This window comes from Staurois parvus, unplaced genomic scaffold (genome assembly GCF_062004578.1).
Source record: "Staurois parvus isolate SC_StPar_1 unplaced genomic scaffold, SC_StPar_1.0 ptg002113l, whole genome shotgun sequence".
Lineage (NCBI taxonomy): Eukaryota > Metazoa > Chordata > Amphibia > Anura > Ranidae > Staurois > Staurois parvus.
Window position 1 is genome coordinate 2,953,153 of NW_028319909.1, and position 27,628 is coordinate 2,980,780.

General features: G+C 45.6%; 1 protein-coding gene across 1 annotated transcript in view; it reads left to right on the forward strand.

The window, feature by feature from the left end:
- The window catches only part of IGLON5 (IgLON family member 5), a 632,942-nt gene that overhangs the window by 428,945 nt on the left and 176,369 nt on the right, over window positions 1-27,628 (forward strand). The window contains exon 2 of the mRNA XM_089665070.1: window positions 14,879-14,957. Coding sequence (XP_089521196.1) covers window positions 14,879-14,957 — 79 coding nt within the window. The remainder of the gene's footprint in view (window positions 1-14,878; window positions 14,958-27,628) is intronic.

Here is a 27,628-nt window from a genome sequence, read left to right on the forward strand (position 1 = left end):
ATCAGATGCCCCTGGTACCTTTTTCATAGGCTTTTTTGAGTTTGGGCAAGGACACAGGGGCCCCATGATCCCCTATTGCCCGGGGCCCCATGAGTTGTCAGTCCGCCCCTGCTCACTACCACACATTTATGTTGACTTCAAATTGAACGGTAACTTTGAAAATGATTGGCAGTAACCAGGGGCGGACTGACAACTCATGGGGCCCCCGGGCCATAGGGGATCATGGGGCCCCTGTGTCCTTGCCCAAACTCAAAAAAGCCTATGAAAAAGGTACCAGGGGCATCTCATGGGGCCCCCTACTGACTCCGGGCCCTCGGGCAGCGCTCGAGTTTCCAAATGGTCGGTCCGCCCCTGGCAGTAACGCATGTTACTTGCACAATAACCTGCGTAATACTATAGAGCATTGGTGTAAATGGACCCTAAAACTTTTCTTTTAGCTCTAGTGGGAACGTTCAGTGGCATCCCTAGGCAGGTGCGGGGGGTGCGCGCCGCACCGGGTGACACCTATCGCACAGGGAGACACCTGACCCTCTCCACAAAAAGGAAAGTTTTCAAGCATGCCGACGATCCCCGCAGGATGGATCGGATCTGCGGATTGAGCATAATGGATCGGAGTCCGATCCATTATGCTCTCCAATCTGCAGATCTGATCCATCCTGTGGGGATCGTCGGCTTTCTTTACAACTTACCTTTTCGTGGAGCGGGTCCGGTGTCACCCCGTATAAGTTGCATGCCGACGATCCCCGCAGGATGGATCGGATCTGCAGATTGAGCATAATGAATCAGAGTCCGATCCATTATCCTCCCCAATCCACAGATCCCATCCATCCTGCGGGGGATCGTTGGCTTGCTTTAAAACTTTCCTTTTTGTGGAGAGGGTCAGGTGTCACCCCGTGTGATAAATCCGATTCATCTTGCGGGGATCGGCGGCTTGCAACCTATATGGGGTTAACTGATCTAGGTAAGATCCGGGACTTGTCTGTAACCAGGAAATGGCGGGAATTAAGGGATTCCCTTTATTTTCAGGGATTTCCTCTCACTTCCTGTATTGGCTACGGGACAGAAAGTGAAGGGAAATCTCCCCAATGGGACACAAATGGCGAAAAACTGACGGGGTTATAAATCTTCCTTACTCTAACCAAAATGGAAAAAAAAATGCCTATTGTTCTACTTTAAGCACTGAGGAACGGGAGATCTTTGGGCCACCAAAATCCATTGGCTGAATGTTGTCCTGTCTATGGTCACTTACTGAACTAACAAATCATTTGTGGACTCTCAGATCCAGGGGCGGACTGACAACTCATGGGGCCCCCGGGCAATAGGTACCAGGAGCATCTCATGGGGCCCCCTACTGACCCCGGGCCCTCGGGCAGTGCCCGAGTTTCCAAATGGTCAGTCCGCCCCTGCTCAGATCTTTGGCACTTCATATGGTGCTTCTGTTTTTATTGTCCCCACTGGAGTGATTTATCTCTTCTATTTGTCCTGGTGACCATTATCAAGTGAGGAGAAACCCAAAATGTTACCGTTGCCCCTGGAACAGGAGAGTCAAAAGTAATTTATTAATTCAGAAAGTGACTATGGAAAGAACAGACATCCAACCCGTTTTCGGGACCTAAGGATCTCCTCCTCAGGGTTTAAGTATAATTAAATTATTTAAGGACTCAAAAGTTGCCAGATGTGACCAGGATCAGTGGATCAAAGATTCCACAATCTCTATTGCAGATTCTTTGCTCACCTGATCCTGGTCACCCCGATGATTGTGCTACGCAGGGGCGGACTGGCCATTTGGAAACTCGGGCACTGCCCGAGGGCCCGGGGTCAGTAGGGGGCCCCATGAGATGCCCCTGGTACCTTTTTCATAGGCTTTTTCGAGTTTGGGCAAGGACACAGGGGCCCCATGATCCCCTATTGCTCGGGGGCCCCATGAGTTGTCAGTCCGCCCCTGGTGCTACGTTTAAGTCTTTAAATCATTTCATTATACTGAAGCTCTGAAGAAGGGGGCGATCTATTGACCCCCAAAACACAATGGCTGTCTGTTGCTCTTTCTGTGGCCACTTACTGGATTATTTGATTTTTGTTTGTCGCTTTCTTTTGGTGCAGCTGTTGTTATGGTCTCCTGTTAGGGTTCCAGGTGTGACCAGAAATGTGTGGACTGACACAGGGAAACGCAGGCTTCAGGAACACAGGCGTAGTCAGGCTGGAGAGGTGGAATGGTCAGGCAGGCCGTCAGGTACTGTCAGGCACCGCCCGGCGGGATCTCTAGTACCCACAGAACGAGATTCCCCAGGGCGCGGAGTCTAAGCCCCAGTCTGCCTTTTCACCAGAGCCCCTGATGGTGGGGATGGACTTGGCGCAGGACTGAGACCAGGTCGCGGCCCCTGAGTGCCCCCAACTGTGGTAGAGGGGTCCACCGAGGGTATGTACTGTGGGAAAGCCTGACATGAAGAGGCTGGCAGACCTGGTAACAGGGACTGATCCGTGCGGGATGGATGGATCATCTGAGTAGCGTCAGGCGTAGTCAGGCAGGCCAGGTCAGCAACATGCGGGCAGCGAGGTACCGGAGGAGCAGGCAGAGAATAGTCAGGGTCACAAGCCGGATTCAGTAACTCACGGGCAGCGCGGTACAGGGGATCAGGCAGAAGGATGGTCAGGCAAGCCAGGGGTTCAACATGAGACGGTCAGCAGAGGTCAGGATCAAGCAGGGTCAGCAACGAGGCAGGAATACAGGATACCAGGTACAGGGGCTCATGGGAAACATACACCAAGGCCCTGATCACAGGTCTGGCCATTCCTTAAATACACCCCCTGCAATCAGCCCCAGGTGTTGGATGATTGCCTGGAGTGAGCTTCTGGCTGCTGAGAGCACCCGCTGGTCAGCCCTGGTACTGCAGCCCACACTGCAGGTGAGTCCCACCACCAGTGCTGAGTCCATTCCTGACATCTCCACTGGAATGTCCCCATCTTTTCTATTTGCCCTGGTGACCATTGTCAAGTGAGCAGAAATCCAAAATGTTACTATTGTCCCTGGAGCAGGAGTAGAGAGGAAATCTGCAAATGGGGACACCCATTCCAGTTCTTACTTTGGAGTGATGTGAAAAAAAAGACAGGGGTTTAACCATTTATTGCTCCTGCCCAGGGGCGGACTGACCATTTGGAAACTCAGTCACTGCCTGAGGGCCCGGGGTCAGTAGGGGGCCCCATGTGATACCCCTGGTACCTTTTTCATAGGCTTTTTTGAGTTTGGGCAAGGACACGGGGCCCCATGATCCCCTATTGCCCGGGGGCCCCATGAGTTGTCAGTCTGCCCCTGCTCCTGCCTATAATATCACCAATATTTCGATACAGGTTGGACTCCATTACATTTGAGTTGTCTGCAGCAGGGTTCGACTGAGCTCCCTATATATAGCATCACCCCATTCACAGATGACACAGTCATGTTAATCCTGATGTCTGTGAAGTTCTTTGTATTGCTCATAAATGTCTGACACAGATCAGCCCCTGCTGCAGTCTCTCACTTTGTGAATACAATGTTACAATGTATAGTCTAAGCTGATCACTGATTGAAGCTGAAGGATGTTTATCAATATTAATAGGTGGAACATATCTGAAAAATGATGATTGCATATTGTGGCACGTCAGGTATTCATGTAGACATTTAGGGCTCATTCATACCTGGTTCTTGCAGCGGGGCCCTGAAGGTTCTAGTTACCAATTTAGGATCATTTTGGGCACAATTGATGCATTAGTCCCATTTGGACTTTTCTTGGCACATTTATTACTCAATAGGATTTTTACACACAGTTGTGTGAGTGTTGTCGGCACTTTATAGATTTATTTTTCATCGTTATTGTTGTTTCACATTTTAGAGGTTATTCACTTTATCATCAGACCTCAGGCAGGGCCTGAGAGGTTTTATCACTTTCCAAGTTTGTTTTTATATATATTTACCTGGCAGTACTCGGGTCGTTGGTTCGAATCCCAGCCACGGCACCACCTGCCTGGAGCAGGGGCGGACGGACCATTTGGAAACTCGGGCACTGCCCCAGGGCCCGGGGTCAGTAGGGGGCCCCATGAGATGCCCCTGGTACCTTTTTCATAGGATTTTTTGAGTTTGAGCAAGGACACAGGGGCCCCATGATGCCCTATTGCCTGGGGGCACAGTGAGTTGTCAGTCCGCCCCTGGCTTGGAGTTTGCATGTTCTCCCTGTGCCTGCGTGGGTTTCCTCTGGGTACTCCGGTTTCCTCCCACACTCCAAAGACATGCTGGTAGGTTAATTGGCTCCTGTCTAAATTGTCCCTAGTATGTGTATGTATGAATGTGAGTTAGGGACCTTAGATTGTACACCCCTTGAGGGTTAGGGACTGATGTGAATGTACAATATATATGTAAAGAGCTGCGTAAATTGATGGTGCTATATAAGTACCTGAAATAAATAAATAAATAATATTTATATTGTTTTATTATTTCCATATGAAGCATCATATTAATTTGTATTTGTGACTGTGTGTTTCACATTTTTCTCACTACTGGTACCGGCGCTACATCATTTTTGCTATATCCTGAAGGTTCTAGTTACGCCTCTTTCTCAGGCAAAGGATAGGAAACCCAAGAAAATGTGCCACACCAAAATGCATGGTATTGCAGTGCCATGCATTTTGGTGGGCGTGGACACTCGCTCATTTGCTAAATGCATGGGGGTACCATTAACCACTTGCCGTCCGCCTGCTGTTTATAAACGGCAGGACGGTGGCACTCCAGGGGCGGGTTGCCATTCATAAAAGGCACCCGCCATTTCTAGCTGTGCGCGCTCCCTTGGAGTACGCAGCACCGCGATCCGGTGCCCTCTGTGTCCTCAGGACACAGTGAAACACCGATTGGCCAATCAGTGATCGCATGCAAAGTAGTAAGCAAGATGTCACTTCTGACATCATTGCTTACTACGTGTGAAATCTGTGAATGATTATTATTATTATTATACGGTTTATAATATATATATAGATATATCAATATATTCCAAAGTCTACATCATCGTACCTCAGGATTGTAGTACCATGAAATATAGCATATATATATATTATGTATATTATGAATATTATTTATTATTATTATACAGTATTTATAAAGCGCCAATAGTTCGCTCAGCGCTGTACATTACAAAGGGGGACAGAACATGTGACAGAACAATACCAATACAATGCAAAACATGAGGGGATCGAGGGCCCTGCTCTTTGGAGCTTACAATCTAGGAGGGAGGGGATGGTGGCACAGGAGGAGATAGCTGTGGGGGATGGAGTGGTAGGAAGAGTGGAGGAGGTCGGCAAGTTAGCAGGGGGTGGGGTAGGCTTCCCTGAAGAGATGGGTTTTCAGGGTGCGCCTAAAGGAGAGGAGAGTAGGTGATAATCTGATGGGTTGGGGCAGGGAGTTCCAGAGGATGGGTGACACCCTGGAGAAGTCCTGGAGGCGGGCATGGGAGGAGGAGACCAGGGAACTAGAGAGAAGGAGGTCTTGTGAGGAGCGGAGTGTGCGTGTTGGGTGGTACTTGGATATTAGGTCAGTGATGTAGTTCGGGGCAGTATGGTGGACGGCTTTGTACGTCAGTGTTAGGATTTTGAATTTGATCCGTTGCGCAATCGGAAGCCAGTGGAGGGATTGGCAGAGGGGGGTGGCGGAAACGGATCACAGAGATCACATGGTACAGGGCTATTCACAACAGCCTTGTACCATGTGACAAGCTGTGACCAATCACAGCTCACTCAGTATTTCTCAATGGCTGCAATAATGGAGACAGAGAGAAAGAGAAATGATTGCTTTTACATCCTATATGGGTGTAAAAGCAATCACTGTAAAAAAAAAAAAATCTTCATCACCCCCCACAAGTAGTACAGTGTCACCATGGTGACACGGTACTGCTAGGGTGACAGTATGTAAAAAAAAAAAAAAAAACAATAATAATATAAAAAAATAAAATAAAAATGTTTAAAAATTATAAACTAATTTGGCTTATTTTTTTTTTACTAAAAATATAACGGAATACATTTTGGCCAAGATTTATGATGAAAGAGTATTTATTTGCAAATTTTTTTAAGAAAAACACTTTTTTTCAAAATGTTTGTACTTTTTCATTTACATAGCAAAAAAAATAAAAATCCCAGCGGTGAATAAATACCACCAAAATAAAGCTTTAGCTGTCTCAAAAAAATGGTAAAAATTCATATGGGTACAATGTTGCATGACCGCGCAATTGTCATTCAAAGTGTGATAGCGCTGAAAGCTGAAAAATGCCCTGGACAGGAAGGGGGTGAAAGTGTCCGGACTGGAAGGGGGGGGAAGTGTCCGGACTGGAAGGGGGGGAAAGTGTCCGGATTGGAAGGGGGGGAAAGTGTCCAGACTGGAAGGGTGTGAAAGTGTCCGGACTGGAAGGGGGGGAAAGTGTCCGGACTGGAAGGGGGTGAAAGTGTCCGGACTGGAAGGGGGGGAAAGTGTCCAGACTGGAAGGGGGGGAAAGTGTCCAGACTGGAAGGGGGGGGGAAAGTGTCCGGACTGGAAGGGGGGGGGAAGTGTCTGGAGTGGAAGGGGGGGAAGTGTCCGGACTGGAAGGGGGGGGGAAGTGTCTGGACTGGAAGGTGGGGGGGAAAGTGTCTGGACTGGAAGGGGGGGAAAGTGTCCGGACTGGAAGGGGGGGAAAGTGTCTGGACTGGAAGGGGGGGAAAGTGTCCGGACTGGAAGGGGGGGGAAAGTGTCCGGACTGGAAGGGGGGGAAAGTGTCCAGACTGGAAGGGGGGGGAAAGTGTCCGGACTGGAAGGGGGGGAAAGTGTTCGGGCTGGAAGGGGGTAAAAGTGTCCGGACTGGAAGTGGTTCAGAAATAAGTCTGCAAATGGCAATGCGTTTTTGTTCAAGGTGGGAAAACGCGTGACTGCGCATGCGTTCTTCCATCGCACCTGCTGCAAACAAGCCCTTAAAGGGACTGAAAATTCCACATTGGAATGTCTGCTACAAGCAAAGGACAGATCCCCTTTCAGTGGTGAATTCCATGTCCATCCGGCAGAGTGAGCGTTACAGCATAACAGCCGTCCCTCGCCATGAGAAATGCAGCAATTTGCAGGACATTTATCAGCCCGAGAAATGCCCCTCCCCCACGCTGGCACAAGGGCCCTCTCCAGACATCTATCATTGGCTGGTCATAAACAACGCAGTCCAATACCAGGAAAAATGATTTTTTTTGCTTATATTTTCAGGCGGAGTATTTATTACAGGGCGCCGGGATAAGTCTGTACTTATTCCACATACAATATACAACTCAGGAAAAATATCAAATAAAGACGGAAGGCGTTTGGTAACACAAAATAGACGTGCGGTTTGCTTAATGCTTGTTTATGTCTCCATTCATTCATCGGTGCGCAGAGTGCGCAAATCAGTTTGCGGTTGGCGGTTGTTGCTTTGTAGTTTGTTTTAGCTTTCTGTGTTCTTTGCTTCTGATTTCCATTGCTGATGAATGGGTGAAAGTGGACCCGAACTCAAAAAGTGGAGATTTGCTGTGTTGTAGAGTAGCCTTTCTCAACCAGGGTGCCCAGACACCCTGGGGCAGGGGCGAACTGACAACTCATGGGGACCCCGGGCAATAGGGGATCATGGGGCCTCGCCGACACTCAAACCACCCCCAAAAAAAGCCTATGAAAAAGGTACCAGGGGCATCTCATGGGGCCCCCTACTGACCCCGGGCCATCGGGCAGTGCCCGAGTTTCCAAATGGTCAGTCCGCCCCTGCCCTGGGGTGCCTTGAGGTTTCTTCAGGGGTGCCTTGGCAAAATGTCTAAAAATTGCCCAAAACTTGTATATGAGTCAGAGGGTGGATAAAGCCTGCCTCTAGGTACACAAAGCCACAGGCAGGGGTGGACTGACCATTTGGAAACTGCCCGAGGGCCCAGGGTCAGTAAGGGGCCCCATGAGATGCCCCTGGTACCTTTCATAGGCTTTTTTTGGGTGTGGTTTGAGTGTGGGCGAGGCCCCATGATTCCCTATTGCCCGGGGGCCCCATGAGTTGTCAGTCCACCCCTGGCCACAGGTTTCCATTGTGCACTATTATGTTCTTCTAGCTGCCTGCGTCCTGACAACCAATGACATCATCAGATGATAAGGTGGATGTCAGCTGCCTGCACAGCATCCTAGTTTCACCTTCTCCCGCCCCTCTCCATGACTGCTGGGGTCACATTAGCTCAGTGATGGAGAAAACTGAGGGAGAGGAGAAACATTGGAATACTAGTCAGTACCAGTGTGCAAAAGTGTATTTGCTTTGGAAGAATAAATCACCTCTAATTATTATTATTATTATTATACAGGATTTATATAGCGCCAAGAGTTTGCACAGCGCTTTACATTATAAGGGAGACAGTACAATTACAATACATTTCAGTACAGAAGGAATAGGAGGGCCCGGCTCGTGGAGCTTACAATCTAAAGGAAGGGGGAGGTGATACAAAAGGTGATAGCTGCGGGGGATGATCTGGTGGAGGTGATTCAAGTACAGTTCTTAGGTGGAGGTGGGGTAGGCTTCCCTGAAGAAGTGAGTTTTCAAAGATCGCCTAAAGGCAGACAGGGTGGGGGCTGACCGGACATACTGTGGTAGAGAGTTCCAGAGGATGGGAGAGGCTCTGGAGAAGTCCTGGAGGCGAGCATGGGAGGAGGTGATGAGCAAGCTAGAGAGGGGGATATCATGGGAGGAGAGGAGTGGGCGATTTGGGCAGTATCTGAGGATGAGGTTGGTGATGTAGCTAGGGGCAGTGTTGTGGATGGCTTTATAAGCTGTGGTTAGTATTTTGAATTTTATACGTTGGCTTAGTGGAAGCCAGTTGAGGGATTGGCAGAGAGGGGCAGCAGTCGCTGATCGGTTGGTAAGGTGTATGAGTCTGGCAGCAGTCGCTGATAGGTTGGTAAGGTGTATGAGTCTGGCAGCAGTTGCTGATCAGTTGGTAAGGTGTATGAGTCTAGTAGCAGTCGCTGATCCTTTGGTAAGGTGTATGAGTCTGGCAGCAGTTGCTGGTCGGTTGGTAAGGTGTATGAGTCTAGCAGCAGTCACTGATCGGTTGGTAAGGTGTATGAGTCTGGCAGCAGTTGCTGATCGGTTGGTAAGGTGTATGAGTCTAGCAGCAGTCGCTGATCGGTTGGTAAGGTGTATGAGTCTAGCAGCAGTCACTGATCGGTTGGTAAGGAGGATGAGTCTAGCAGCAGTCACTGATCGGTTGGTAAGGTGTATGAGTCTAGCAGCAGTCACTGATCGGTTGGTAAGGTGTATGAGTCTGGCAGCAGTCGCTGATCGGTTGGTAAGGTGTATGAGTCTGGCAGCAGTCACTGATCGGTTGGTAAGGTGTATGAGTCTAGCAGCAGTCACTGATCGGTTGGTAAGGTGTATGAGTCTGGCAGCAGTCGCTGATTGGTTGGTAAGGTGGATGAGTCTAGCAGCAGTCGCTGATCGGTTGGTAAGGTGTATGAGTCTAGCAGCAGCATTCATCATAGACTGAAGGGGGGATAGCCCGTGTAACGGTAGACCAGTAACTAATGTTGGGTGTCCTACATGTGTGGATGTTGCTGCGTTATATAAAACTATTAGAATAGTTTTTCACATTTTAGAATGGGGTGCTCTTTTAAAATTATGGACAATCTAGAGGCACCCCATTTTAGAATGGGGTGCCTCAAGACTGTCTATAATTTTAAAAGGTGCCTCGGGAATGTCCATAATATTAAAAGGGTGCCTTGACTGAACAAAGGTTGAGAAACACTGTTATAGAGGGCATTTATGTTAATGGGGTCTAAGCAGTGCCCTGAAAAGTGGACAGTTTGTCTGGAATTCCTCCTTAACAATAATGGTGCCCTTTCTGGTATGTAAGGGTGCTCGGGCACTACTGTGTCTACCCTGAAAAAACGTCCAGCTTGTGAGGAATTCCTTGGCTAGCTTTGAGGTCAGAATGGTCATCCCTCCATGGCCGTCCAACAATGCAGCTAGCAAGGAGATGGTTGCTTGGCAAATGGCACTTTTCTCCATCTCCAAGCATTTGCCCACTTGCCTGGAGCAAACAATCCCCCCTCCCCCTACAATCCTCTCAAGACGCCTCAGGACTACCAAGGTCGCACTTGTGACTTGGCCCTGGCGTTCCACCCCAAGATGGCAGGACATGTGAAAGGGTCCCGTTGCTGGACTGTAATCAAAGACTTTGAGAAAGAAGGAACACCTTTGAAAGGTTACCACTCCCTGGATAGACGTAGAACACCACTAGGCCACGAGGTGGAAGGGCTGCGGGTAACGCAGCTTGAGGCGGACTCTCTTTGCTGCACTGAGCAACGTTTGAGTCCTTAAATAATCGAATTATACTTAAACCCTGAGGAGGAGATCCTTAGGTTCCGAAAATGCGTTGGATGTCTGTTATTTCCATAGTCACTTTTTGAACTAATAAATAAAAAACAGATACATTTTGGATTTCTCTTACTTGACAATGGTCACCAGGACAAAGAGAGAAAATAAATCACTCCAGTGGAGACAGTAAAAACAGAAGCACCATATGAAGTGCCAAAGATCTGAGCTGGCATTGGAATCGCTTCTGCCTGTGTGCACATCTCTGTCCCTTCCATCCATACTGATTTAGAGCTGCTTGGACGTAGGTGTGCCATACTTTTTGTACACATAAATACTGTTAGTTTTTAAAGGTATCATGCGCTCCTGTTTTTTGTTTTCAATAAAGGGCCCTGTGATGGGAGTGAAGGGCTCCAGGATAAGTGGGAAGGGCCCCAGGATCAGTAGGAAGTCTCCCGGACTCAGAGGGAAGGGCCCCAGAACCGATAGAAAGGGGCTGGTTGGAGAGAACCAAGGGGGGCCTTCATGGTTTCTTGCAGTGGGACCATGATGGTTCTAGTTACGCCTCTGTCTCGGGCAAAGGATAGGAAACCCAAGAAAAGTACAGCCTGTTAAAGCAAAAATCTTCCTAGCTGCGTCATCGGACAGCCATGGTGGGAGAAGTGGTGCCCTGTCCGACCTCGCAGCTAGCCTTATGCAGGCCATAGATGGGTCGAAAATCGGCCGATTTTTCGGCCGAAAATAATATCGGCCGATTTTTGGATCGTTAGTGGGCTAATTATTCGGCCGTTTTTCGATATTTTGGCAGATTTTTGTTATCGGTAAAGTTGGAAAAAAAATCAGCCGATTTTGCCGATCGGACGATTTTCGCGGCAATGATGGGCAAATCGGCCGATCTTTTTACCGATAAAAAAATCTGCGCATGAGCAGTGACCTGCAAGAGGAAGACAAAAAGAAGAAGAAAAAGAAGAAGAGGATGAAGAAGAAGAAGAAGAAGAACAAGAACAAGAAGAGGAAGAGAAAGAAGAAGAGGATGAAGAAGAGGAAGAAGAAGAAGAAGAGGATGAAGAAGAAGAAGAGAATAAAGATGAAGAAGAGGAAGAGGATGAAGAAGAAGAGGATGAAGAAGAAGAAGAGGATGAAGAAGAAAAAGAGGGTGAAGAAGAGGAAGATGAAGAAGAGAAAGAAGAGGATGAAGAAGATGAAGAAGAGGATGAAGAAGATGAAGAAGAGGATGAAGAAGAAGAGGAATTCCAGTCCGGCAAAAAGTGTCCCTGCAGAGAGCTCCGCTATTTCTTTGACAGTTCCTTGACATTTATAGCGGTTGCAACAATGTATCTATTTGTTTCCGAATAAAAACATCTGTATCTGAAATGGATACAAATAGATACATTGTTGCAACCGCTATAAATGTCAAGGAACTGTCAAAGAAATAGCGGAGCTCTCTGCAGGGACACTTTTTGCCTCCTGTAGACGGGATGAAAATCGGCCGATTTGTTTTTTTACCGTTGCTGGTAACATCGGCCGCTTGAACGACCGATTTTTCGTTTTTTTAAAAGAAAAATCGGCCGATTTTCGACCCATCTATGGCCTGCATTAGACAGTACTTAGGAAGATGGGACAAAATACTATATGTACATTGTCCCCTGGGCTGGCCCTTTGAGGTCAACGCAAGGAGGTGAGGGGGCCACTGAAGGATTGACACTAATTCTGTGACCACCTACACACATCATCACTTGCATGCGATTGCAGTTGGAGCACAAATTTATATATGATTATTTCTGGACTATATTATTATTCCATTTGGGGGTTTATCAGTTTATTGTTATTTGTATTTTAAGTGTGGTGTGTGTGACACTTAGCACTGTTTGTGCCATCTACGTCCCCACAGAGGGGATTCACGTGTTGCACTTATGTTTTGGAATATTGGATCCGTCAAGTGTGGATTGACATAGGGGGGATTGAGTGTTGTACACCTATATACAGTTGTGTTCCAAATAATAGCAGTGTGTTGAAAAAAGTGAATAAAGCTGAAAATCCTTCTAATAGCTTTTATTTCCATCCACACAAATGCATTGGGAACACGACACATTCTATTACAAATCAAAACATGAAGAAAAATATATCAAATTTGTGTTGTTCCTCTAAAAAAAATTGAAGAAAAGTGAATATTAGACGGTTCAAAAAAATCGCAGTGTTTGTATTCTTCTTTACAAACTCAAACATTCACTATATAAACTGAAACATGTTTGAAGATTTTGCTTTCCTTTGAATGACTTCATGAATATTTGGTTGTAGTCGCACTGTTTCTGAGAACTGCTGTACATCTGTGTTGCATGGAGTCACCCAACTTCTGGCCCCTGTGATCAGGTATTCCAGCCCAGGATGATTGGATGACATTCCACAGTTCTTCTCTATTGCTTGGTTTTGCCTCAGAAACGGCATTTTTGATGTCACCCCACAAGTTTTCTATTGGATGAAGATCCGAGGATTGGGCTGGCCACTCCATAACGTCCATCTTGTTGGTCTGGAACCAAGATGTTGCACGTTTACTGGTGTGTTTGGGGTCGTTGTCTTGTTGGAACACCCATTTCAAGGGCATTTCCTCTTCAGCATAAGGCAGCATGACCTCTTCAAGTATTCTGATGGATTCAAACTGATCCATGATCCCTGGTATGCGATAAATAGGCCCAACACCGTAGTATGAGAAACATCCCCATATCATGATGCTTGCACCACCATGCTTCACTGTCTTCACAGTGTACTGTGGCTTGAATTCAGTGTTTGGGGGTCGTCTGACAAACTGTCTCCGCCCACTAGACCCAAAAAGAACAATCTTACTTTCATCAGTCCACAAAATGTTGCGCCATTTCTCTTTAGACCAGTCAATGTGCTCTTTGGCAGATTGCAACCTCTTCAGCACACGTCTTTTTTTCAACAGTGGGACTTTGCGGGGACTTCTTGCAGATAGCTTGGCTTCACATAGGCGTCTTCTAATTGTAACAGTCCTCACAGGGAACGCCACACCTTCTTTCATCTTCCTGGAGCTGATTGTTGGCTGAGTCCGCCCCATTTTGGCTATTCTTCTATCCATTCCAATGGTAGTTTTTCGCTTTCTTCCACATCTTTCAGGTTTTGGTTGCCAATTTAAAGCATTTGCCATCATTTTAGCTGAGCAGCCGATCATTTTCTGCACTTCTTTATATGTTTTCCCCCTCTCCAATCAACTTTTTAATCAAGGTACGCTATTCTTCTGAACAATGTCTGGAACGACCCATTTTCCTCAGAATTTCAGAGAGAAATGCACTGTAACCAGCATGTCCAACATTTGCTGCCTTCCTTCCTTAAATAAGGGCAATAATTGCCACCTGTTTTTCAAAGGATGAATGACCTCACTAATAGAACTCCACACTGCTATTATTGTGAACACGCCCCTTTCAATGAGTGATTCAATGACACAGAATCAGCAGCATGCATGTCATGACTGTTGGGTCTGTTGGATTTCTATTACTCTACTACACCTGCTAGGAAGTTATTTGCCATGTAGAAATATCATTCCTGCCAGAAACAGTGATTGATCCGGTTAGTGATGTCTGACTGCTATTATTTTGAACACAACTGTGTGTGTATATACATGTGTGTATATATATATATATATATGATTTTTTCACTATTATTAGTATATTTCACTGTTTATATTGAGAAGTATTTATCACATTATTTTGATTAGTATATGATAAGCGCTGCACTGTGTATATTATTTGTTATCTCCATTTATGGGGTTTAGGTTTTAGTGTTAGCAGTTTAGGATTAGGGCTCCATTTAATCTCAGGAGGATCCATCTAATACTTGAGAAACAAAGAAAAACTTTTTTTTTTTCAAATTTGCTCTTTTTTTTGTTTATAGAGCAAAAAATAAAACAACCAGCGGCAATTAAATACCACCAAAAAGAAAGTTCTATTTGTGTGAAAAAATTTTTAAAAATTTCATATGGTTACAGCGTTGCATGACCGCGCAATTGTTATTCAAACTGCGACAGCGCTGAAAGCTGAAAATTTGCCCTGGGCAGGAGGGGGTATAAGTGCCTGGTAGGCGAGGGGTTAATAATGAAATCTTTTTTTTTTTTTAATTGTCATTTTGTTTAGTACTGAACACTATACATTGCATATTGTAATTATTTCCATAAAGATGGCGGTTGTGTATGGGGGAGGGGCTTTTTTTGACATTAGAACAGCTTTAAAAATAGCGTGATGCATACACTGCAGCAGACATGTCACTACTATGTGATATAATTGTCTATGTTTTTAGGAGTTGTCATATTTCTAACAAATCTCTTTTTCTCTGTCTTTTTCTCCATTTTCTATTCCTTTTTTTTTTTTCTCTCCTCCTTGTGTTCCATAAATGCCCCCCCCCCCCTTCTCCATCCTCTGCACCTGGAATCTCACCTTCGCTCATGCCCTGTGCCCTACCTGTCACATGTGGTGCCATTCTCCCTTCCTCCTCCATCTCCTGCACCTCCTTATCTCTCTGCCCAGTTCTCTTCGTGGAATGCTCAGAGCTGGTCCCGCCAGATGGTAATTACACCGCCTGTCAAGGGGATAACGTCACTCTCAGGTAAGTGCTGGCACCTTCTGTCACTAGCGCAGCTAATAAGATGTCTCCGTTTCTAAAGGAAAGCAGTCGCGTGTTTTCGGCGAAGACTTGTGTCAGATTATTAGTGTAAAGTTTTCCTTGAAAGTCATTTTTTTTGGAATAATTCTACCTGCTTATTGCACCAGAATTTTATGATTGGTGTTTGCACTTCAAATAGTGTATATCCATGGAAATAACAACCTTGCTGAGCAACTGCTGAAATAAAATCAGTCGCAGGATAGGCCACTGAAAGTTTATTGGTAGAGCACTGCTTATAGATCTGTACTGAGACAGAAGGAGCAGTAAGTTGCCATCAATCAGGGTTGCCTTAATGCATGGGCACCCCTGGGTAGTGCCCAGGGGCCCCAAGTGCATTGGGGCTCCAGGATAATCTTGCATTACATTATACTTGTCAGCTGTCCCGGATTTGCTGGGACAGTCATGCTTTTTACTAAGCTGTCCCGGGATGGCTCGGGCGGTGTCACCGAAGCTGTACTGTGCCCTCCTGATCCCAGTATTGTGCCCTCCTGACTCCCCCTGTACTGTACTCTTCTGATCCCAGTATTGTGCCCCCCTGACTCCCCCTGTACTGTGCCCTCCTGATCCCAGTATTGTACCCTCCTGACTCCCCCTGTACTGTACTCTCCTGATCCCAGTATTGTGCCCCCCTGACTCCTTCCTGTACTGTGCCCTCCTGATCCCAGTATTGTGCCCTCCTGACTCCCCCTGTACTGTACTCTCCTGATCCCAGTATTGTGCCCCCCCGACTCCTTCCTGTACTGTGCCCTCCTGATCCCAGTATTGTACCCTCCTGACTCCCCCTGTACTGTGCCCTCCTGATCCCAGTATTGTGCCCCCCTGACTCCTTCTTGTACTGTGCCCTCCTGATCCCAGTATTGTACCCTCCTGACTCCCCCTGTACTGTGCCCTCCTGATCCCAGTATTGTGCCCTCCTGATCCCAGTATTGTACCCTCCTGACTCCCCCTGTACTGTGCCCTCCTGATCCCAGTATTGTACCCTCCTGACTCCCCCTGTGCTGTGTCCTCCTGATCCCAGTATTGTACCCTCCTGACTCCTCCTGTACTGTGCCCTCCTGATCCCAGTATTGTACCCTCCTGACTCCCTCTGTACTGTGCCCTCCTGATCCCAGTATTGTACCCTCCTGACTCCCCCTGTACTGTGCCCTCCTGATCCCAGTATTGTACCCTCCTGACTCCCCCTGTACTGTGCCCTCCTGATCCCAGTATTGTGCCCCCCTGACTCCTTCTTGTACTGTGCCCTCCTGATCCCAGTATTGTGCCCCCCTGACTCCCCTGTACTGTGCCCTCCTGATCCCAGTATTTTGCCCTCCTGACTCCCCCTGTACTGTGCCCTCCTGATCCCAGTATTGTGCCCTCCTGATCCCAGTATTGTGCCCTCCTGACTCCCCCTGTACTGTGCCCTCCTGATCCCAGTATTGTGCCCTCCTGATTCCAGTATTGTGCCCTCCTGATCCCAGTATTGTGCCCTCCTGATCCCAGTATTGTGCCCTCCTGACTCCCCCTGTACTGTGCCCTCCTGATCCCAGTATTGTGCCCCCCTGACACCCCCTGTACTGTGCCCTTCTGCCTCCCCCTTCCCCCTGTTCTGAGCTCTTTGTGTTGATTAGTCTTTACTTTATGGCATGTTTACATATTGTTTAAAATTACTCTTATTGAAAGTGCTAATAAATATATGTTTAATTCTATCAACTATTTATGCTTTAATTCTTCAGAGTAGGTGCGTAAATTGGTAAACTGGAGCAGGCTGGTAGGGGCCCTAGTGCATTTCTTTGCCCAGGGGCCCATGATGCTATTAAGACAGCCCTGCCATCAATATACACTCACCGTCCACTTTGTTAGGTCCACCTTGCTATTACCATGTTGGACCCCTTTTGCCTTTAGAACTGCTTTAATTCTTTTGTGGCATAGATTCAACAAGGTGTTGGAAATATATATTTTTAAAAATGTATATTTTTTAAATATATTCTTGAGATTTTTTTTAACATATAAAAAAGTAATTTTAACCCCTTTACGCCGACCGCACACAAATGTGTGGCCTCTCAGCGTCTGGGCCTAGACGCGGTTCGGCCGCACATTTGCATTCATGTAAGAAAAAACATATCTGCTGAGGGCTCGCGGTCCCAGCACACATGTCCGGTACTCACGGATTGGTCCCGGTCTGCTCTTTCGATCGGGACCTTTCCCGATCATGTGATGCGTCATCACGGCGGTCACATGATCCCTAAACCACACCCCACCCGCCCCGCCTCCCGGCGTCTGAAACTCTTAAAGGGCCAGGAGGCACCGGCGGGAAAGGGTTAACCTATATTTTTACATATATTTGTAAATGCATTCCAAAAATGTAGATTTGTGTTTTTAAAGACATACAGTATATTTGAATATATTTTTAATATATTCTGTAATAAAAACGCATTTCAACATATAGTGTGTGTGTATATATATATATGGTATGGTGTGTATATATATATGTATGGTGTGTATATATATATATATATATGTGTGTGTGTGTGTATATATATATATATATATATATATATATGGTATGGTGTGTTTGTGTGTATATATATATATATATATATATATATATATATGGTATGGTGTGTATGTGTGTGTGTGTGTATATATATATATATATATATATATATATATATATGGTATATATACGGTATATAGAAATATATCTTGAAATATATTGAATATGGCCAAAATTGTAGTATTTCAAATATAGGTCAACATATTTGGGAAGAATATTTTTAAAATATTTCAAATATATTTTTCTTCCATACAGGATACATCTAAAGTATACGTAGAAACAATGTTTTAAAAGCATTAAAGCTCTCCACATACACATGCTGCAATCTGATTGTACAATCTCCTTTGATCTACCAAGCTCAGTGCAAAAGCCTGCCAGATTGGATACAAATTGATTGGATGGTTCAGGTGGCTCCCCAGATTACATCATTTTATTTCATTATACAAGGATTGTAGGTTCTGATTGTAATGTATTTCGTGCGCGTAACACAAACTGATACAAATATTTACATCAAACTGATCTCTGAATAAAGGATTTAAAAGGCTATAGGGTTCTTCAAAGAGTGTACCATTTCCTTTGAAGTGTCCCTGTCACTGCATCCACCAAGAAAGAAGCTATTTATCTGATCAGACCAATAGGAAAGAACAAGCGGTCTGAATTTCTCGGAAATTATTGATGATTACCGACTGCAGCCTGAAATGGAAATGTCATTTTATAGTGTTGTGTATGTTTAAACCACAAAATGACTATTATACAGTAGCAGTAGTATATGTTGGATCGATTTTTCAATGAACATGGATTTTATATTGGGAAACCCTTGCTCCTGCTCAATAAAAGCAGCATCCCCATGGAATTCCATCTATACCTGGTCTCCCTCTATGGTAGTCCAATATATACCAGACAGGTTATGAGTGTCCACCCAAAGATGGGAATCTAATTAAATTCCAACTCCAGCACAAGAAATACAAGGCCCTTGCAGTAGACACACATGCACTGCAAAGGTTGAATTCCCATTTTTGGCTAGTGGTAGAAGAATACCTTATTCTTCTACCACTAGAAGAAATGACACTTTGCTACAATGTAACGTAGTCAGTGTACAGCTTGTATAACATGTAAATTTGATATTCCCTCAAAATAACTCAACACACAGCCATTAATGTCTAAACCGCTGGCAACAAAAGTGAGTACACCCCTAAGTGACAAGGTCCAAATTGGGCCCAAAGTGTCAATATTTTGTGTGGCTGCCATTATTTTCCAGCACTGCTGTAACCCTCTTGGGTATGGAGTTCACCAGAGCTTCACAGGTTGCCACTGGAGTCCTCTTCCACTCCTCCATTAATATTTAAACTGCTGGCAATAAACGTGAGTACGCCCCTAAGTGAAAATGTCCAAATGGGGCCCAGTTAGCCATTTTCCCTCCCCGGTGTCATGTGACTCGTTAGTGTTACAAGGTCTCAGGTGTGAATGGGGAGCAGGTGTGTTAAATTTGGTGTTATCGCTCTCACTCTCTCATACTGGTCACTGGAAGTTCAACATGGCACCTCATGGCAAAGAGCTCTCTGAGGATCTGAAAAAAAGAATTGTTCTACATAAAGATGGCCTAGGCTACAAGAGATTGCCAAGACCTTGAAACTGAGCCACAGTATGGTGGTCAAGACCATACAGTGGTTTAACAGGACAGGTTCCACTCAGAACAGGCCTCTCCATGGTCGACCAAAGAAGTTGAGTGCACGTGCTCAGTGTGATATCCAGAGGTTGTCTTTGGGAAATAGACGTAAGAGTGCTGCCAGCATTGTTGCTCTACATAAAGATGGCCTAGAGTCTTGTTGCTCTACATAAAGATGGCCCCCGAGTCCCCCGTGGCAGTGAAGAGGGTATCTCCTCTCAGCGGAGGAGATCGGACCTCTCCTGCAATTGTCCCCTCGGCGTCGGTGCCACAGAAGCCGGAACTCGGCTTCACAATGAGGCTTGGAGCGCAGGTGCAGTCGCTCCAAGCTTCATCTATGCTCGCAGACGCTCGCCACAGAGGAATGTCTCCTCGCATTTGGCGAGTGGGCGAGCGGCTTTTTCATGCCCTGGCCTAGACTATAAGAAGATTGCCAATATATATATATACATGCGCATGTGTGGGTTTTGGGTTGCACACCCCAATACGATACGCTGTGCACAGATTTTACAATCCAAGACAATGAAGAATTCATGAAAAACTCCTCCTACCTCTCACCTTCCCATTGTCCAGGGAGTTCCGGAACCTGCCCCATCCCACATCTACCATAAATGGCCCCCAAATCCCAGAATGCCCATGGCATGGCCAACCCTGAACTGCACTTACACTAACAGCCAATCAGAAGCTGAGAGCACTGTAAGAATTCAGCTAGGATAACAGTTATAGGCACTCAGCAGGTAGACAATGACATCAGATTGAGTTTAAATACCAAGCAGACATGTCAGACTGGACCGTTCCTTTAAGAGCCAGTCCCGTGTGCTGAGCGCAGCTCCCATTAGACTGAATAATGTGGTTTGCGGCTTGTATTTATTTCTCTCATAGACAACAATAGAGCATTAATACCCACACAGGCACAGCTGCGAGGGCGCCAGGCTCTGTCATCATTTAATGCGCTCCATGCAACCGCATAAAGGCCGCCTGGCTTTCTTTCCGGCTTTCCAGGGATTTTGATGGCGCATCTTATCTGACAGCTGAAGCTGCAACATAATAGGATTTGTTTGTTTACAGCAAAGGGAAACTTCAGTTTCTTATTGACCCGACATGGCACAGCCACTCCGCACGATCTGCAGCGAGGTGTCATTACAGCGCCCCCGTAATCGCGTCCCCTCCTTTCTCCAGAGACTTCTGTAGATGTGGGGGTCTCTGGAGAGGTGGACTCTAGACAGCCAGGGCAAAAGAAGACACTGGAAGTCTGGTTTTAGGCTGGGCGCACACAGGACACATTTTTCTAATGTGATGATTCCAATAAATTGACGACAAAGGCGCAGCGCTGAAATTCCAATAACAATCCGATATAGAATGCAAATACTAATATGCCGAGAAAATGGTCTGCAACAGTATGACCACAATTGCACAGTCTTATTGAGCATATAATCCCACTTGTAATGGAAAGATAACTAAATGTGACAGTAGTGCAGATACATAAAAGTGACTACTCAGTGCCAAAGTCTATGTAATATATATAGATAAGGTAAGTGATCCACTGTGCGTCTTCTGGCGATCAAATATTCGAATTATACACTCACCAGGTGCATAATTCCAATATGCATATAGAAACATATATCATCTTATGGGCACGTCTATCATCTCTGAGCTTCCCTCTGGGCACCTCTATCCTTTTATGGGGTTCCCTCTGGGCACCTCTATCCTTTTATGGGGTTCCCTCTGGGCACCTCTATCCTTTTATTGGGTTCCTTCTGGGAACCTCTATCCTTTTATGGGGTTCCCTCTGGGCACCTCTATCCTTTTATGGGGTTCCCTCTGGGCACCTCTATCCTTTTATTGGGTTCCCTCTGGGCACCTCTATCCTTTTATGGGGTTCCCTCTGGGCACCTCTATCCTTTTATGGGGTTCCCTCTGGGCACCTCTATCCTTTTATGGGTTCCCTCTGGGCACCTCTATCCTTTTATGGGTTCCCTCTGGACACCTCTATCTTTTTATGGGTTCCCTCTGGGCACCTCTATCCTTTTATGGGTTCCCTCTGGGCACCTCTATCCTTTTATGGGTTCCCTCTGGGCACCTCTATCCTTTTATGGGGTTCCCTCTGGGCACCTCTATCCTTTTATTAGGTTCCCTCTAGGCACCTCTATCCTTTTATGGGGTTCCCTCTGGGCACCTCTATCCTTTTATGGGGTTCCCTCTGGGCACCTCTATCCTTATATTGGGTTCCTTCTGGGAACCTCTATCCTTTTATGGGGTTCCCTCTGGGCACCTCTATCCTTTTATGGGGTTCCCTCTGGGCACCTCTATCCTTTTATTGGGTTCCTTCTGGGAACCTCTATCCTTTTATGGGGTTCCCTCTGGGCACCTCTATCCTTTTATTGGGTTCCCTCTGGGCACCTCTATCCTTTTATGGGGTTCCCTCTGGGCACCTCTATCCTTTTATTGGGTTCCCTCTGGGCACCTCTATCCTTTTATGGGGTTCCCTCTGGGCACCTCTATCCTTTTATGGGGTTCCCTCTGGGCACCTCTATCCTTTTATTAGGTTCCCTCTAGGCACCTCTATCCTTTTATGGGGTTCCCTCTGGGCACCTCTATCCTTTTATTGGGTTCCTTCTGGGAACCTCTATCCTTTTATGGGGTTCCCTCTGGGCACCTCTATCCTTTTATGGGGTTCCCTCTGGGCACCTCTATCCTTTTATTGGGTTCCTTCTGGGAACCTCTATCCTTTTATGGGGTTCCCTCTGGGCACCTCTATCCTTTTATGGGGTTCCCTCTGGGCACCTCTATCCTTTTATTGGGTTCCCTCTGGGCACCTCTATCCTTTTATGGGGTTCCCTCTGGGCACCTCTATCCTTTTATTAGGTTCCCTCTAGGCACCTCTATCCTTTTATGGGGTTCCCTCTGGGCACCTCTATCCTTTTATGGGGTTCCCTCTGGGCACCTCTATCCTTTTATTGGGTTCCCTCTGGATCATCCGGTTGGATAGTGCACCTCTGGACTCCCTTCCCTGAGGACTCTGTGGGTGGTGGAATCAACAAGAGTCCCAAGATGCCAGAATGGTGTGATATCATTTTAAAAGGTAATTTATTGATCCATAGCAGACATAGACATAGTAGGTAAAAGAAAAACTGACCATGAAAGGGTTAAAGATGGCCGCCGGCCCATGTAGGGACACGGCAGCGTGACGTCTGGACTCCGCAGCTCTTTCCCTTTCCAAATTACATGCGGTAGCAAACGGCTGCGCAAATGTGAAGCATTGCGGGAGATCACTGCCGATTTTAGTAGGATGATCACGCTAGCTTACACTCAGCATTAAGATAGCATTGGTACTGCAGGCGGGATGAAATTTAGAAATGAACAAAAGATTCACAATATGCCTTCTAAAACAAGCCAGCATTGGGCAGCACAATGGCTAAGTGGTTAGCACTTCTGCCTAGCAGCAGCAGGACCAGAGGCGGACTGACCATTTGGAAACTCGGGCACTGCCCGAGGGCCCGGGGTCAGTAGGGGGCCCCAAGAGATGCCCCTGGTACCTTTTTCATAGGCTTTTTTGAATTTGGGCAAGGACACAGGGGCCCCATGATCCCCTATTGCCCGGGGGCCCCATGAGTTGTCAGTCTGCCCCTGTGCAGGACCATTGGTGTGAATCCCAGCCATGGCATTACCTGCACAGAGTTTGCATGTTCTGCCTGTGTGGGTTTACTTGGGGTATTCCAGTTTCCTCCCACAGTCCAAAGACATGCTGGTAGGTAAATTGGCCCTAACATGTGTCTGGATGTGAGTAATGCAGGACATCCATGGGTCAAATTCCAAACAAATTTTCTTTAGAAAATCAGAAATTTTGTGCGTTTTGTAATTCAAAGGCGCCACCGTTGATTTCTAAATTCAACCAACCAATGCAGGCCATAGACGGTTTTAAAAAAAAACAAAAACAAAAAATCGGTCATTCAATAGGCCGACGTTACCACCAACAGTAAAAAAAAATCGGCTGATTGTCGTCCCGTCTAAGGCCACATTTAATTACTTCTGTCCCTGCAGAGAACTCCGCTATTATATTTGACATGAAAAAGTATTGCGGTTGCAACATTGTATCTATTTGTATCCATTTCGGATACAGATGTTTTTATTCAGATACAAATAGATACATTGTTGCAACCGCAATACTTTTTCATGTCAAATATAATAGCGGACTGGAATTCTTCTTCTTTTTCTTCTTTTTCTTCTTCTTTTTCTTCTTATTGAAGGTCACGGCTCATGCGCAGATTTTGTATCGGTAAAACGATCGACCGATTTGCCCATCATTGCCGGGAAAATTGGCCGATCGGCAAAATCGGCCGATTTGTTTCCAACTTTACCAATAAAAAAAATGTGCCAAAACCCCAAAAAACGGCCAACCAATTGACCCATTAACGGTGAGACAATCGGCTGATTTTCGACCCGTCTATGGCCTGCACAAGCCTTTCATTTCACCTTGTGTTGCCATAGAAAATAATTTTTGTGGCCAAGAATTTCCTTTTCTTTCCAGGTCACAGCTTTATATTTCTTCCACTGTTCTCCTATCATTGATTCGAAATTCGTTAGTTTTTCAAAAAAATTTCCAATTTGATGGTCACATGAAAATCATCCGTTTCTGTGACCCACTAATGGTGCGAAATTCCAACGAAGATTCTTAGAAAAGATTTTCGAAAGAAAATTATTTCAGAATTCGCCCCGTATATGGCTGGCTTTAGGGAAGCAGGCCATAGATGGGTCGAAAACCGTCCGTTTTTAAAAAAAAAGAAATGAAAAATCGGTCGTTCAATAGGCCGGCGTTACCACCAATGGTAAAAAAATCGGCCGATTTTCGTCCCGTCTATGGCCGGCATTTAATTACTTCTGTCCCTGCAGAGAGCTCCACTATTATATTTGACATGAAAAAGTATTGCGGTTGCAACAATGTATCCATTTCGGATACAGATGTTTTATTCGGATACAAATAGATACATTGTTGCAACCGCAATACTTTTTCATGTCAAATATAATAGCGGACTGGAATTCTTCTTCTACTTCTTCTTCTTTTTCTTCTACTTCTTTTTCTTCTTTTTCTTCTTCTTCTTTTCTTCCTTTTCTTCTTTTTTTTCTTCTTCTTGCAGGTCACAGCTCATGCGCAGATTTTTTATCGGTAAAACGATCGGCCGATTTGCCCATCATTGCCAGGAAAATCGGCCGATCGCCAAAATCGGACGATTTTTTTTCAACTTTACCTATAAAAAAAGTGCCAAAACCCCGAAAAACGGCCCATTAACCCATTAACGGTGCGAAAATCTGCCGATTGTTTTTTTTTTTCGGTCGGTTGATTTTTGACCTATCTATGGCCTGCACAAGCCTTGTGTTGCTACAGAAAAGAATTTTCGTGGCCAAGAAATTTCTTTTCTTTCCAGGTCACAGCTTTATATTTCTTCCACTATTCTCCTATCATTGATTCGAAAATTCATTAGTTTTTCCAAAAAATTTCCAGTTCGATGGTCACATGAATTGGCCGTTTCTATGACCCACTAATAGTGCGAAATTCCAACGAAGATTCTTAGAAAAGATTTTCGAAAGAAAATTCTTTCAGAATTCGACCCGTGTATAGCCGGCTTTAGGAACCTTAGATTGTACGCCCCTTGAGGGCAGGGACTGATGTAAATGTACAATCTATTTGTAAATTGATGGGTGCTGAACCTGTAATTAATAAAAAAAAATCTGAGTTTTTATCCCTTCCCTTCTCTATCTAAAACAAAACAAATAATATTTGCATAACAACAATCCTTATATTGACAAGGAAAGTGACAAACATTTAGCTCACAAATGACTCCATAACATCTGTGGTGTTACCTGAGTGCTATTTTAGGTCTCATTTAAAGGAAAAGTTAAGTTGCTAATGTTTGACATTACATTTAGTACATCACACCCCACTCTCACCAGCTTATTATTTTATTTATTTCAGGTACATATATAGTGCATGGTCAGTCAATTTACGCAGCACTCTACATATATATTGTACATTCACATCAGTCTCTAACCCTCAAGGGGCGTACAATCTAAGGTCCCTAACTCACATTCATACATACACATACTAGGGACAATTTAGACAGGATCCAATTAACCTACCAGCATGTCTTTGGAGTGTGGAAAGGAAACCGGAGTACCCAGAGGAAACCCACACAGGCACAGGGAGAACATGCAAACTCCAGGCAGCTGGTGCCAGTGCCGTGGCTGGGATTCAAACCAGTGACCCTAGGCAGAAGTGCTAACCATTTAGCCACTGTGCTGCCACATGTTATTCCCTGTAGCTACAGCTTCCTCCATTTGTTGACACATCACCCCTGTTGGTCCTACCACCTCCCCTTTTCAGCCACATTTCACCCTCAAAACTGTTTGATTGCAGATACACTATATGGCTTAAGGTTTCTGGACACCTGACCCGACAAGCCCCTTTATTATGGAGCTGCCTCTTCCAGTTTTGGTGGCTACAATAGCCTCCACTCTTCTAGGAGGGATTTTCACAAGATTTTGGAGTATGTTCGTGGAAATGTTTGTCCATTCAGCCAAAAGAGCATTTATGAGGTCAAGTACTGATGTTGGGTGAGACCTGGTTCTCCAGTTCATTCCAAAGGTGTTCAGTAGAAATGAGGTCAGGGCTCTGTACAAGCCACTCAAGTTCCTCCACACCAAACTGGTTGAACCGTGTCTTTATGGAGCTACCTTTTTACCAGGAGCACAGTCGTGCTAGAACAGAAAATTATCTTCCCCAAATTGTTACCACCAGGTTGGAGGAGCGGAGGTGTCTATAATGTCTTTGTGTGCTGTAGCCAGGGGCGGACTGACCATTTGGAAACTAGGGCACTGCCCGAGGGCCCGGGGTCAGTAGGGGGCCCCATGAGATGCCCCTGGTACCTTTTTTATAGGCTTTTTTGAGTTTGGGCAAGGACACAGGGGCCCCATGATCCTCTATTGCCTGGGGGGCCCCATGAGTTGTCAGTCCACCCCTGGCTGTAGCATTAACATTGCCTTTCATCTGAACCATCTGAGCTCAATAGTATGGATGGGTCTCCACCAGGGGACTGACAACTCATGGGGCCCCCGGGCAATAGAGGATCATGGGGCCCCTGTGTCCTTGCCCAAACTCAAAAAAAACTATGAAAAAGGTACCAGGGGCATCTCATGGGGCCCCCTACTGACCCCAGGCCCTCGGGCAGTGCCCGAGTTCCAAATGGTCAGTCTGCCCCTGGTCTCCACACAGTTTTGGCTATATCATGTAGGTGTAATGACCAGGTATCTACAATCCGATATTGCAAAACAGTACACTGGCCTTGATCCATGTTGGTCATAGTTCAACCCAAACCCATAGGAAGCTGTCTCATGAATCGGCTCCAGCAGTAGACTGCCCTGTCCCACACATAACAAAAGGGTGGAAATGCTGGTGACATTATTGACCTAATATGGCCACGTGGCCATATTTGGTCAATGACATGGTCCAAATTTGGACATGTGGCCATATTAGGTCATTGATGTCAACAGCTTCCTTGCTCCATTATTATGCGCGGCTTAAAGGATCAGAATTCCACGGCTGCAGCTGATCAGGGCAGCGACCTGCTGTCATGTGGCAGTTTTTGAGATACTGTGGGGATTGTTTCCATAAACAGGAGAGTGCAAAATCTGGTGCAGCTGTGCATGGTAGCCAATCAGCTTCAATTAACCATTTCCATACCGGGCACTTTTACCCCCCTCCTGCCCAGGCCATTTTTCACGTTTCAGCGCTCTCACACTTTGAATGACAATTGCGCGGTCATACAACATTGTACCCAAACTAAAATTTTATCATTTTCTTCACACAACTAGAGCTTTCTTTTGGTGGTATTTAATCACCACCGGGATTTTTATTTTTTGCTAAATTAACAAAAAAAGACCGAAAATTTTGAAAAAAAAAGTTTTTCTTTGTTTCTGTTATAAAAGTTTGCAAATGAATAATTGTTCTTCATAAATTTAGGCCGAGATGTATTCTGCTACATGTCTTTGGTGAAAATAACCAAAATTAGGATGTATTATTTAGTTTGTAGGAAAGTTATAGAGTTCACAAACTATGGTATAGATCTGAAAATTGATCAATCCTGAAGTACTGACAGCCAATCTAATTTCTTGAGGTCCAAGAATGTCAGAATAGTACAGATATCCCCCAAATGTCAGGACAGGACAGATATCCCCCAAATGTCAGAACAGGACAGATATCCACCAAATGACCCCTTTTTGCAGAGTAGACAGTCTGACGTACTTCATAAGAGGCATAGCGAGTTTTTTGAAGTTGTATTTTTTTTTGTCATAATTTTTCGGAAAATTAAAACATTTAAAAAATTATTTTCACTATTTTTTTTTACATATTGTCACCAG